The 12038-nt window shown below is 40.4% G+C and overlaps 1 protein-coding gene across 1 annotated transcript in view; it reads right to left on the bottom strand.

Moving 5' to 3' along the window:
• Positions 1 to 228: 228 nt before the first annotated feature.
• LOC134614397 (caspase-3-like) overlaps positions 229 to 12038 on the bottom strand; it is a 55618-nt gene continuing 43808 nt past the window's right edge. The window contains exons 5-7 of the mRNA XM_063458141.1: positions 4658 to 4833; positions 3441 to 3561; positions 229 to 1125 (exon numbers count right to left, since the gene is read on the bottom strand). Of these exons, the coding sequence (XP_063314211.1) occupies positions 896 to 1125; positions 3441 to 3561; positions 4658 to 4833 (527 nt within the window). The 3' untranslated portion in view covers positions 229 to 895. The remainder of the gene's footprint in view (positions 1126 to 3440; positions 3562 to 4657; positions 4834 to 12038) is intronic.

Below are 12038 nucleotides of genomic sequence, written 5' to 3'. Positions count from 1 at the left end.
TGCCCATTTTTAATGGATGGTGAATTGAGCAAAACCCTTCCAATTGCCTACGGAGCTGAACGAAGTATAGACGTCTGAAGATGTGGCCAATCTCAGTAAAGTATCAGACATTTTAATGGGCCATTTCTCCAAACCAAAACAGTCTAAATAACCAAACGGTACATTCATCTTAAGTTCTAAACACACTTATATTACCTATTACAGATTTATTTTACACACCATAAAAAAAAAAAGAAAAAGAAGCTAACTCATGCACTGCATAATTGTTCACGCATTATTCGGAGATCTGTATACATGCATTTATCTGGGTATATGCGTCGCCAAGAGTGTCGTTAGGTGTACAATCTCTAAACCCTTTGAAATCATTTAAAATAACTCCGCAACTTATAAAAACGATTCACATACAAGGTGGCACTGCCGTGGGATTAAACTGCTCTTGTAATATTCTGAATATAAAATGCCGTGCTATGCATGTATTCAATAAAGCATTTAGGTCTAAAAATAACAGAAAAGTGATAAACTGGGAGTTGTATCTATCTTTATTTTTATTTTTTTTTAATAGAAACAAAAAATAAAAATCCAGAACACTTAGACCTTTGAATTGTCACTCTTTCAAGTACATAACGCTTACAAGCCTAGCAAGTATATTTTAAATAACAGAAATGGGAACTTGCTTAGCAACGAATAGTTTCTTTGTTTTTTTTTGTTTTTTAGTTATTTTCTTCGTTCCCCAGAAATGTTCATCGGTAATGACTAAAAATATTCCTTTTCAAGTAAATGGCTGTAGGTATCATATCTGTGGAATGACTGAGCAAACACCAGCATGAAGCTGGGATGTCAGTGATTTGCTGCTGGTATCGATGTTACATCAAGGAGGGATGACACCGTCCTTTCATTATGGAGTAAGGTAAAGGGACTTTGTGAGCATGGACACCACACATGGGATTTGCTTCTTGGCATTAAATTCTGGGGAGGACGAAGAAGATTCAAATTCCATAGCTACCATGTGATTCACACAGGTGAGTATTTGAAGAATATCACACTGGGAGGCATGTAATTTTAGCATTTCACATAGAGACTGGATAAACCAGGAACCATTCATAGTATTTCTCCAGGAATAGTACCCTGCCAAGAGAAAATAAATACAAATAAATACACATATTACTATATACAGTTGTGTTTAAAAGTTTGCATACCCTGGCAGAAATTGTGACATTTTGGCACGGATTTTGAACATGACTGATCATACAAAAAAAATAATATATATTTTATTGAAGGATAGTGATAATATGAAGCCATTTATTATTACATAGTTGTGTGACTTTTTTTTAAATCATAATGATAACAGAAGTCACCCAAATGGCCCTGATCAAAAGTGTACATACCCTTGAATGTTTGGCCTTGTTACAGACACACAATTCGACACACACAGGTTGAAGTGGCAATTAAAAGTTATTTTCCCACACCGGAGGCTTTTTAAATTGTTATTCGTGTCTGTGTATAAATAGTCAATGAGTTTGTTGTCTCTCACATGGATGCACTGAGCAGGCTAGATACTGAGCCATGGGGAGCAGAAAACAGTCAAAAGACTTGTAACAAGGTAATGCAACTTTATAAAGATGGAAAAGGATATAAAAAGACGTCCAAAGCCTTGAAAATGCCAGTCACTACTGTTCAATCACTTTTTAAGAAGTGGAATAAACAGGGATTTTTTGATACCAAATCAAGGTCAGGTAGATCAAGAAAGATTTCAGCCACAACTGCCAGAAGAATTGTTCTGGATACAAAGAAAAACCCACAGGTAACCTCAGAAGAAATTCAGGCTGCTTAGGAAAAAGACGGTGTGGTTGTTTCAATGAGCATAATACGATGATACTTGAACAAAAATTAGTTGCATAGTCGAGCTGCCAGAAAGAAGCATTTACTGTGCCAATGCCACAAAAAAGCCCGGCTACAATATGCCCGACAACACTTGCTTCACAGCTTTGGAAAGGGGTCTACAAGGCCTATAGTGAAAAGAATACCATCCCCACTGTGAAGCATGGTGGTGGCTCACTGTTGTTTTTGGGGGGGGAAGTGGGGAGGGAGGTGGATCTCTAAAAGGCATGGGGAATCTTGTGAAAATTGAATGCAGCATGTTATCAGAAAGTACAGGCAGACAATTTGAGTACTTCTGCACAAAGGCTGCACATGGGACACTTGTACTTTCCAGCATGAGAATGACCCTAAACATAAGGCCAATTTGACCCTTCAGTGGTTACAGCTGAAAAGGTTGAAGGTTCTGGAATTGCCATCACTGACCTCAATATCATCGAGCCACTCTGGAGACTTCTCAAGGTTGAAACGATCGTCTGGGGTTGCTGTATCTCTCGTGCAAAGAGAGCCGGCCTGTATTTTCGATTTGTTCTGCCATTTTGGGTGGAATCAGTCTGAGATACAAATGGCCTAGTTCTTTTTGTAATGGCACAAGATGAGCTAAAACCAGCTTGAGAACTGAGCAGGGACCCACCGAAGGGCAGGCTAATGGATCAACTCTTTCAAGGATCTTGGATGCAAAAGGCATTAGCGAGATAGGACAGTAGTTGGACGGTGAGTTAGGGTCAAGGTTGGGCTTCTTTAGAATTGAGGTTACAGTTGCATATTTAAGGGCGATGGAAATATGCCAGAGGAGAGAGATTGAGAATTTTAGTGAGAGGTAGAGAAAGAGAAGAATGCACGGATGAGATGCAAAGGAATTGGATCTAGGGAGCAGGTGGTGGGGCGGGAGGACTGGAGCAGAGCAGAAACCTCTTCTGCTGTAGCGGCTGTGAATGAACATAGAACAGCAGAGGGAGTGAGGTTAGGGGAAGTATTGCAAGGGGAAGAAGAAAGATGAGAGATCTCTTCCCTGATTGTAGAGATCTTGTCAGTGAAGTGAGTTGCAAAGTCTGAGGCGGTCAAGTTAGTAGGTGGAGGAGGAACAATAGGGCAAAGAAGAGAGTTAAGTGTGTGATGATAGCAATTCTTAAAGGAGTGGGTTTAAATAGGCGGACTGTGTGAACTTCAAAAGAAGAAAAGTATAGGGCAGGAGGAGCTATGATTGGTTGAAAGGTACATGGAGGGGAGAGAAGGATGTCTACACAACCTCCTACAGGAGAGTCTGGAAGTGTGAGAGAATTGTAACCCACCAAAACAAAGGGGCAGGAGTAGCACTATCAGAGAGGGACAGCCAGGTCTCTGTAAGTGTTATAACCTACAGTTGAATATGAATCCCATAAGAAATAAAATAAATGTGTTTTGCCTGCTCACTGATGTTTTCTTTAAAAAAAAATGGTACATATATTACCAGTTCTCCAAGGCTATGCAAACCTTTGAGCACAACTGTACAGGTGGATGTCTAACATTAAGAGATATTGTGCATGCAATGAAAAATAAAATAATTTCAAAAAACAAACACAAACCTGGGACTGTAGAGTAGGCATAGAGAAAGTCTGCCTCTACAGGTATTCTGTACGTTTCACTGGGTTGTTCACTCCCGCTGTCTGTCTCAACTCCACAATCAAGATCTGTTCCTCTGCACGCCTTTAGGAAGCAAAAATAAGTTAAACTTTAAAGCATAAAGTAAAATGTAAGCACAATATTAGGCACACTTTTAACATTCACAAATACACGAAGAAAAGATCTTGTGGTATAGCAAAATAAACCAACACGGTACATATGCAAAAAGGTAAAAAAACAAACAAAAAAACAATACATACTAAATCCAGTGTTCTGAGCAACTTTACCACCCCATGATGGCACACAAATCTACGCATATTTACCACACACAGTGCCTGCACACTTTCCTTCTTTGCATATGGCACTGGAAGGGGTGGTAGAAAATGTACATGGTGTGCAATAAAAAAAAAAAAAAAAAAATATATATATATATATATATATATATATAAAAAAAATTAAAAAAGAAGGTATAAAATTACATTCTCAGCCAAGGAACTAGCGCTCATCTCCGGAGAGTGAACGGAAGCTCCTAGGGATGTGGTGAGTGTGATAGAATTTATCTTGATTCCAAGGCTCAAGCTTATATGTGTCATATTTTGATATTCTATATTAAAATTGGATAACTTGGACTCAGGAAATGCTTTATGCTTCAAACGACACTTAAGACCATATATGTCTAGTTCCGGGAGCAGATAGCCCCCCACCTGAGCGGTCTCTTCTCAAATCATTCTGTTCTTTCTCTGAACTTATATGTGCATGATGTTCATCCCTATGTCTTATCTGTACTCCTTTCACCTCGTTCCTTCTACTGTCCAATGAGTATTTGCACGTAAGCACTTACTTTTTAATGTATAAAAACCCCAACTGAAGAATAAACGACAGAGGTTTATTTTGAATACCAACAGGTGTCTGGTGTCTAATTCACGCTCAATTCCAAGTGCACTTGTAATAATAATTTGGGCTTCCTCTGAATAGAACAAAAATCTATATTTGGATCTATATCATAATGCCCTGCAGACCACAGGTAAAATGGTTTGACTACTTACAATGTTGGGTGCCAGGGTCACTTTGCACCATACCACAATTCCGGCTCATGGAATGTTCTTTTAACAAAATCATTTGCAAACCACTGACCATTAAAAATAGCCAGAAATCAGTATTAATTTTAAGCATAAAATACCTGAATGAAGAATAATTTGGGTTTTCCCACCAAAGTCTTGCAACGGTCCCCTCTGAAGAGGCTTGTAAGGTTTTTAATAGGAATATGGTCATCTACTCCATATATTACGCCATCCTCTCCATGGCTCAAAAGCACACACACAAAGGAGCTCCTCCTGCTGTGATCCTCCTCGGAAGCTACAATCAGATAAAACAAGGCTTATCACACAGGGTTTTTCATAGAATGTCGTTTTAAAGATTTTAAAACTATAGTCCAACTCGCACAGCCTGCACAAAGAAACCATGAGCGTTCGTTTAAAGACCGGCACGGAACTCCATGTAGGTAGATTTTTGGAGGACACACTTTGGGAATTGAGACCTGTCCTGGAAAGTATAATTCACAATGTGGTACTGCCTATTTTATGTTACTATAAAGTAATGAAAAAAAATAGCCCGTAAGCACCATGACCACAAGCCACTCGGAGTATTCAGCATATTGAACACAGAAGATCTAGCACTACTTTCAGGTCGGTCAAAACTTAAACCATTTGGCATTTTCTCTACAAACCAGGGATCAAGATTCCCAGATTGGGCACTCCAGTATGGATTATCTGGGATATATAATGTGTGGGGGTTCTTCAATGTCAAATTGTTATTTTGGTGATAATTTGTGGTTAGGCTTCTCTGTGCTTGGGAGATAAATTAAGCTGTGGATGTCGCAATCCTCTCCCAGACACAGAGGCACCTAGGTGGGATCTCCTATACCTTTGCTGGAGACTCCATGTTGGGGGGCAGTGTATATAAACTCGCATTGTTTCCAATAAAGGTTGTTGTTCACCCAAGTACTGTGTGTCGTCTGGTGTTTTGTGCTGTAAACACTAACAAGGCTCTTCTTCCAGCTAAAGGGAATTTCAGCAGAGATATCCAGTCAGGACACCAGAGCTCCGCAACTAAATATATATCATCATTTTCTTATGTAAATATGCCATACATACCTCAATGAGGCGCATTTGAGAAGAGTTATCAAAAATCTCATTGACAGCCGCTAGAGGCGCTTCTGAGAAATGCTTTCCTATGGATTGATTGAATGCATGCGCGGCACTTGTCGGGCATGCGCAATCGGCGAATGGCGTTGGAAGAGGGAGGAGAGTCTCCAGCGCCGGCAAGAGATTAACCCCTTTAGTCCCCTAGAGCCCAGCGGGAGTGGGACCCTGATGATGGGGGGGGGGGACCTAAAGACCCTATAGTGCCAGGAAAACAAGTTTGTTTTCCTGGTACTATAGTGGTCCTTTAACTATCCACAGACTTCAAGTGGAAGGGGTTTTCAATCACAATTGTTCCCCACCATAACCTATTTGGATTTTGCTTCCCAAGTACTACCAAGCCTCAGTAGCAAACCAGTAACCAGCCTAATGCTGATGATTTGCATTAACAATGAAACAGCTGTCCATGAGTGGTTCACTGGCTTTGCATCTTTTCCTAAGTTGTGTTTCAAAGCTGTTGTATTCAGCAAACAGACTCAAAAGAATCAAAGTTTTTTTTTTAAATTCTGTTATTATTGAGTTTTCATCTTCAAAATATAGTTGTACAGACAGTAAATTGGTGACATACAAGGCATTGGTAACATCTCAGTTGGCCCATTTTGTTTGTTACATGTCACATTTAAGTTGTTGTATTGTTACGGTCATACAATTGGTAAGTATGTCTGGTTGCGTTGCTTATCTAGTTCGTTCATAGGCTTGTGTGGATGTGGTCTTGTAGTCAGGGTTTTAAAAGATTCCATGTTTAAAATGGAATGAGCCAAAATTTGATGCTTTGTTAAACTAATTTGCATATGCCCACCCAGATTCCTTTGCGGTAGTAACATCACTGCAGATTTGTGATTTCTGTGGGAAAAACAAGTCTTATGGCTTGACTGGTGTGCAGATATTTGTTTGACATTGTATTAACTATATATAAATAAAAATAATTTTTAAAAATAAAATATATATATTTATAAAAATTCTACATACATTTTATATAATATTTTTGCATAATTAAGTCATGTAATTAATTACAATTTGATTGACATGCCTGACAACCCAGGCCGAAAGTCCAGAGAATTTGGTTTGGAAGCCCTATATTTAACCCTGTAACTTTCCAAGACACTATAAAACATATCACAACAACTATATCGTCAGTGAAAGTGCCCTCTTTTGCATTTTTCACACAGAATCGGCCCTTTCATGGACGATATAGTTGTTGTGATACCTTTTACCGTATTGAAACAGTGATATGTGTATTCAGCGAAGTCTCCCAAGTATAACAGTACCCCTCATGTACAGGTTTAATGTTTTCTTTTTGCTTTGTTTTTTTAAAGTTACTGGGTCAAATATAAGGCTTGCATTTCCGTTTGTTCACATTAAATTTTGCCATATTGGCCATATGTTGCCTTTGAGTCCAGGAGTGAGAATTGCGCCCATGATGGCATACCATTTGCAAAAGTAGACAACCCAAGGTATTACAAATTGGGTATGTACAGTCTTTTTTTTTTTTTTTTTTAATTCTTTATTTTTACTGTGCATGAATAACAGCCGCTTGTCAGCAATGCCACAACAGCATATTCCAACATTTTAAACATACAGATTTGGTAACTGTTATATAGCATTTAGACGGAACATACACATTTTTTATATTAATAAAGCAGGCTAAGTACACGTAGGTTATTCACATGAATTATAGTAAGTTACATCTTCGCTTCGTAACAGTAGTTTATGATGAACATTTCTATTGCATATCATCGCTTATAAGGAGAGATAATAAAAAAAGATGAAAAGATAAGGCTCATTAGTTAAGACATATACACACACATATTCAGCGTACGGTCTAAAAGCGCCGAGATATGTCAATGCACGTTATAAAAAGAAAACACAGTGCAGTAATTAGACTATAATATGCTCGTTAGAATAGTGCCTATGCTTAAAACTTAATAGGTACGTCCAATGCGGTAGGTCACGTTTAGTGTAGCGAGGTTAAAACCTTAAACATACATTTATGCTTGAATGTGTGAGAATGGGCATTCAGAAATACGGACGAAAGGTCTTGCTAGACTGGCAACACTAGGTATTTATGAGTAGACACATAGGCTAAGCTACAAGAAGGTGTTTAGGTGTTTACAGGGGACACATGAAAGCGTGAACGTTAGTAGTATACAATTAGACTGTATATTTGAGTCCCATCTAGTAAGATCGCTTTAAAAAGGTTGTCACCCTTGTTGATTGGGGCGTCCTGGGCCTTCTCAGTAAGGTTGCGTTTACTTCTCGGCGGTTCCGAGGCTACTCCGACAGGGGGGTCCCAGTACTATCCGGTGCCGGCTCTGCTGTTTCTGTGCAGCAGGGGGTAAGTGTCAAGCAGAGCAGGCATTGCAGGCAATGGTAGACGTTGCAGGCTCGCTCGGAGATCCCTGGCGGGAATGGGTGCCAAGCTGCGCTCCAGCTCCTCAGTTCCGCCGCTGTTCTCTCCTCGTGTGGGTCAATTGGGCTGCTTGGTTTCAGCTCAGGCGTTCTCAGGGACCGATGGATATTTCGCGGACTCACTTGATTGCAGGGTTGAAAGGTAGGAGCCGCTTTGTAAGGTCTCTCCCCTGCCTTCTGCGCCCATGGTACCCGCCATTTTAGGTACAGCGCTCTGGCTCCCCCTAGCCCCGGTTGCGATTTCTCGGGTTCGGGTCTCGGGGTGAGGACCGGGATCACCCCCCGGTCCATAGGGGGGGAAGCGGGGCTGGGTCTGTGCCTCGGGTTGGGGTCCGTGGTGCAGGATAGCGGGGCAGCGGCCGTCCGCCCCACTCACCGCGGGTAAAGGCCTCAGTGTTGACCACGAGAGTCTCACCCCCAGGGGACTGAAGCTCAGTGAGCCAGCCTCTCCCTGGATCCAGCAGTCCCCTTGCTCCTGGCACCTCCGTTGTCGGTCGGATTAACGGGTAAAGGCATGTTTTTACGGTTGTGTAATAGATTTGTTACGGGAGCTTCTACTGCTTGCGACCGTCCGGCTCGGCGGTCCGGCCCCGCCCCCTGTACAGTCTTTTTAAGTGAAAAAAGCTCTGGAAAACGTGAGTGCCCCTTTGGAATATATTTGTATAACCATATTATTCATAACATACTGCACTATCATTGTACTTTTATTTCCCTTTTTTTAAGACACATAATTGTGAAATCTGCTGCTACCTGTGTATGTAGGATTTTATTATAATAATTCTTAGCGCTGTCCACCTAATTTACTTGCTTGTTTCAGTCTTTTTTAGTAGCCACTTAGTCACAAACACTGGCCAAAATTAGCGTTCAATTTAGTTTTTTTGCATTTTTCACATCCAAACAAATATGAACGCTAACTTTGGCCAGTGTTTGTGACTAAGTGGCTACTACAAAAGACTGGACATACCCCATTTGTAATACCTTGGGTTGTCTACTTTTGCAAATGGTATGCCATCATGGGCGCAATTCTCATTCCTGGGCTACCATATGGTCTCAAAGGCAACATAACCAATCTGGCAAAATGTCAATGTGTATATACACTGAACACATTTAACATGCTATAAAACAATGGTCTACACACCAGGTATAAGGGAATTAGCCCTAGGGAACAGATGAGCGTTCCACCTAAGAGGGATACCCTGCTATTAGGCAGAACCTAATGAGAGGTGATAAGGGAAGGGGGGATAATCTGAATCTCTTCTAAAAAGGAGAAACATCTCCTAGACATCAGCTAATTGGAGGTAAATTATTAGATATCAAAACCGAAAAGAAACTCCCCAAACGATTATTATAATCACTGCTCCATTCCCACCATACCCCATAAAAAGGTATCCCCATCTGTACCTAATACCTCGGCACTGCACAAAGCTGGTGCCTACCTAAACCAAAGACCCTATAAAAGGAGCTCATAAGAAAAATAAAGTGCTACCTAACAAGTGCAAGAGTGCATAATTAAAATAAGTTAAGCCCCTGCTTAACTAGTACAACCAGGTAAACTCTTTTTTTTTTTTTTTTTAACTACGGGATATGGTCATAGGTCTCCCCTAGCCTATGTCTCTGGCTAGCAGAAGATTTCTTGACCTATCCCAGGGTTAATATCTTTATTCATTTAACATGCTATATTTGACCTTGAAACTTTTCAAAACACCATAAAACCTGTACATGGTGGGGTACGGTTTTACTTGTAAGACATCGCTGAATACAAATTTGTGTACTTTATTGCAGTAACAGCTAACAGTATTAGGACATTCACAGTTAAAATGCCATGCAGAACTAAAAAAAAAAATAATTTAATAGGAATAAAATATAATGAAATTAAGAAATTTTGTTAGGTTTCATATATAAATATTGGATATGACGTTAAAGCCCCATTTCTCCTGAACAAAATGATATATAATAAGTGTGGGTGCATTCAAATATGAACAGACATATAGCGCAAATTCCAGGTTTAGTTTTGATCACAACTTGTACAATTGGCTCAGTCATTAAGGGGTTAACATACAGACTAATAATGGAGACAAAAGGAAAAAAAATACACACACACACACACACATATATATATATATTATATATATATATATATATATATATATTCCTGTGGGGAAAAGCAAGTCTTATGGCTTGGCTGGTATGCAGATTTTTGTTTAACATAGACACAGAGACACAAAGACCAGAAAAAACCTGGAAAGTAAATAGATTTACTGTACTTTTAACTAAGAATACATGATATAAGAATTTAACTAATAAATTATACTATTTCAGGATGCCACCTAGTGGAAATGAGAATTAATACACAGCACAAGAAAGTAATCCAGCTACAATAAATTTAGCTCCCTAGATTGCGCCAGAATAGAGTCCAAAGTCTTAGGTTTGTACCCGGCAGGAGATCAGTTAAAATGCTGGCAGCAGTTAAAATAGGGATCGACGAAGATGGATACTAGCTGAAAACTATTAATTCCAACCTCAAAATCAGTGCTAATCCCATTTTCTACAGCCTCAGAAGATGATGAAGAGTACAAACAGGTCAACCGGAACCCCTGTATAAATCACATATAAAGTTGGGGAGCAGGTACCTATTCTGGTTTTAAAATTTGAGGTTGTAATTTCGTGGTAATGTGCATAGGGTTAGGTGGAGGAGAAATGTTTGGCTTTACACACTTTTTACTGAAAGCTTGCGTGTTTACATTGCAACAGTGTGGAAAACTTGTTGATTTGAAATGTTGAACTGATTGCCGTGGCTATTTAAAAGAACAAATCCATATATTCCTGACTCTATAGTGTTCAGTGTCTCAAATCAAAGGGTGTAGACCACAGTTCTCAAACTGTGTACCGGGACGCCACAATGGTCACAGAGGGGAGCCGCAAGATATTTTTCTGGTGCTATAATCATAGCACCGGGAAGTGTGCTCTCCCATGCTGGCTCTGAAGGACCGGAGGGGAGATCAGAGATCTCCCTCTCCGGCCCGCTAGCACTTTGCTGACAGCCGGCAGGGGAGGGAGGGAGAGAGAGAGAGGACCTGGAGGAGCTCTAACATGCAGCTCTGCCGGGATCTCCTCTCACGAGCTCGGCACAACAACGCTCCGAATCCCGCGAGAATTAACTCTAACAGCTCCTGAGGCTGCTAGAGTTCACTGTCACCACTCCCAGGCAAAGGTAAGCAGGGACAGGGGATATAATTTTTATTTTTAATTTAAAAAAATAAATAAAAATATATTTGCCCTCTTACCCCCACACCACACACTGCCACCCCATACACACTGTACCCCTCACACAATCTGCTTCCCCCCCACACACACACAGTACGCCTCATGCACAAACTGCCCCACATACACACACACACACATCCTTCACAAACACCCTGCAACCCACACACACATAATATATTATATATTTATTGCAACACACACACACACACTACAGCCCCTATCCCGGAAGACCCCAGGTAAGTTGTCAAACTGTTCTACAATGTAATATAGTGGTTATTGTGCCTGGATAGTTTATTTAAATAATCTACCAGTGCCACTCTCAAGATTAGGGGCCCAGTATATGCCGCAGAGCTGCACACCACTGTTGTACACATTAAATTGCAGTGCAGCACACTGTGCATCACTGTCCCTGAAAGCACCTCTAGTAGCCATCTGAGGAGTGGCTAGTGGAGGTATCCCTAGGCCAGGGGTAGGCAACCTTTTAGCAGCACTGTGCCGATATAAGATTGTGATGTCCCATACCGTGTCGGTCCTATTTTTGTAAATTGAGGTGTGTATGTTGCCGTCTTCTGCTTGTGTTATTTATACTGTAATTGCTTTTGTATTGTTGTATTTGTGCGTATATGTGCTATTATATTGTATATGTTCATTAGTAGTTTATGGTATCGTGTATGATACCTATGAATG

The sequence above is a fragment of the Pelobates fuscus genome, chromosome 6, assembly GCF_036172605.1.
Source record: "Pelobates fuscus isolate aPelFus1 chromosome 6, aPelFus1.pri, whole genome shotgun sequence".
NCBI classification, from domain to species: domain Eukaryota; kingdom Metazoa; phylum Chordata; class Amphibia; order Anura; family Pelobatidae; genus Pelobates; species Pelobates fuscus.
The sequence above is the reverse complement of the archived record's forward strand: the minus strand, read 5'-3'. Positions and strand labels throughout refer to the sequence as shown.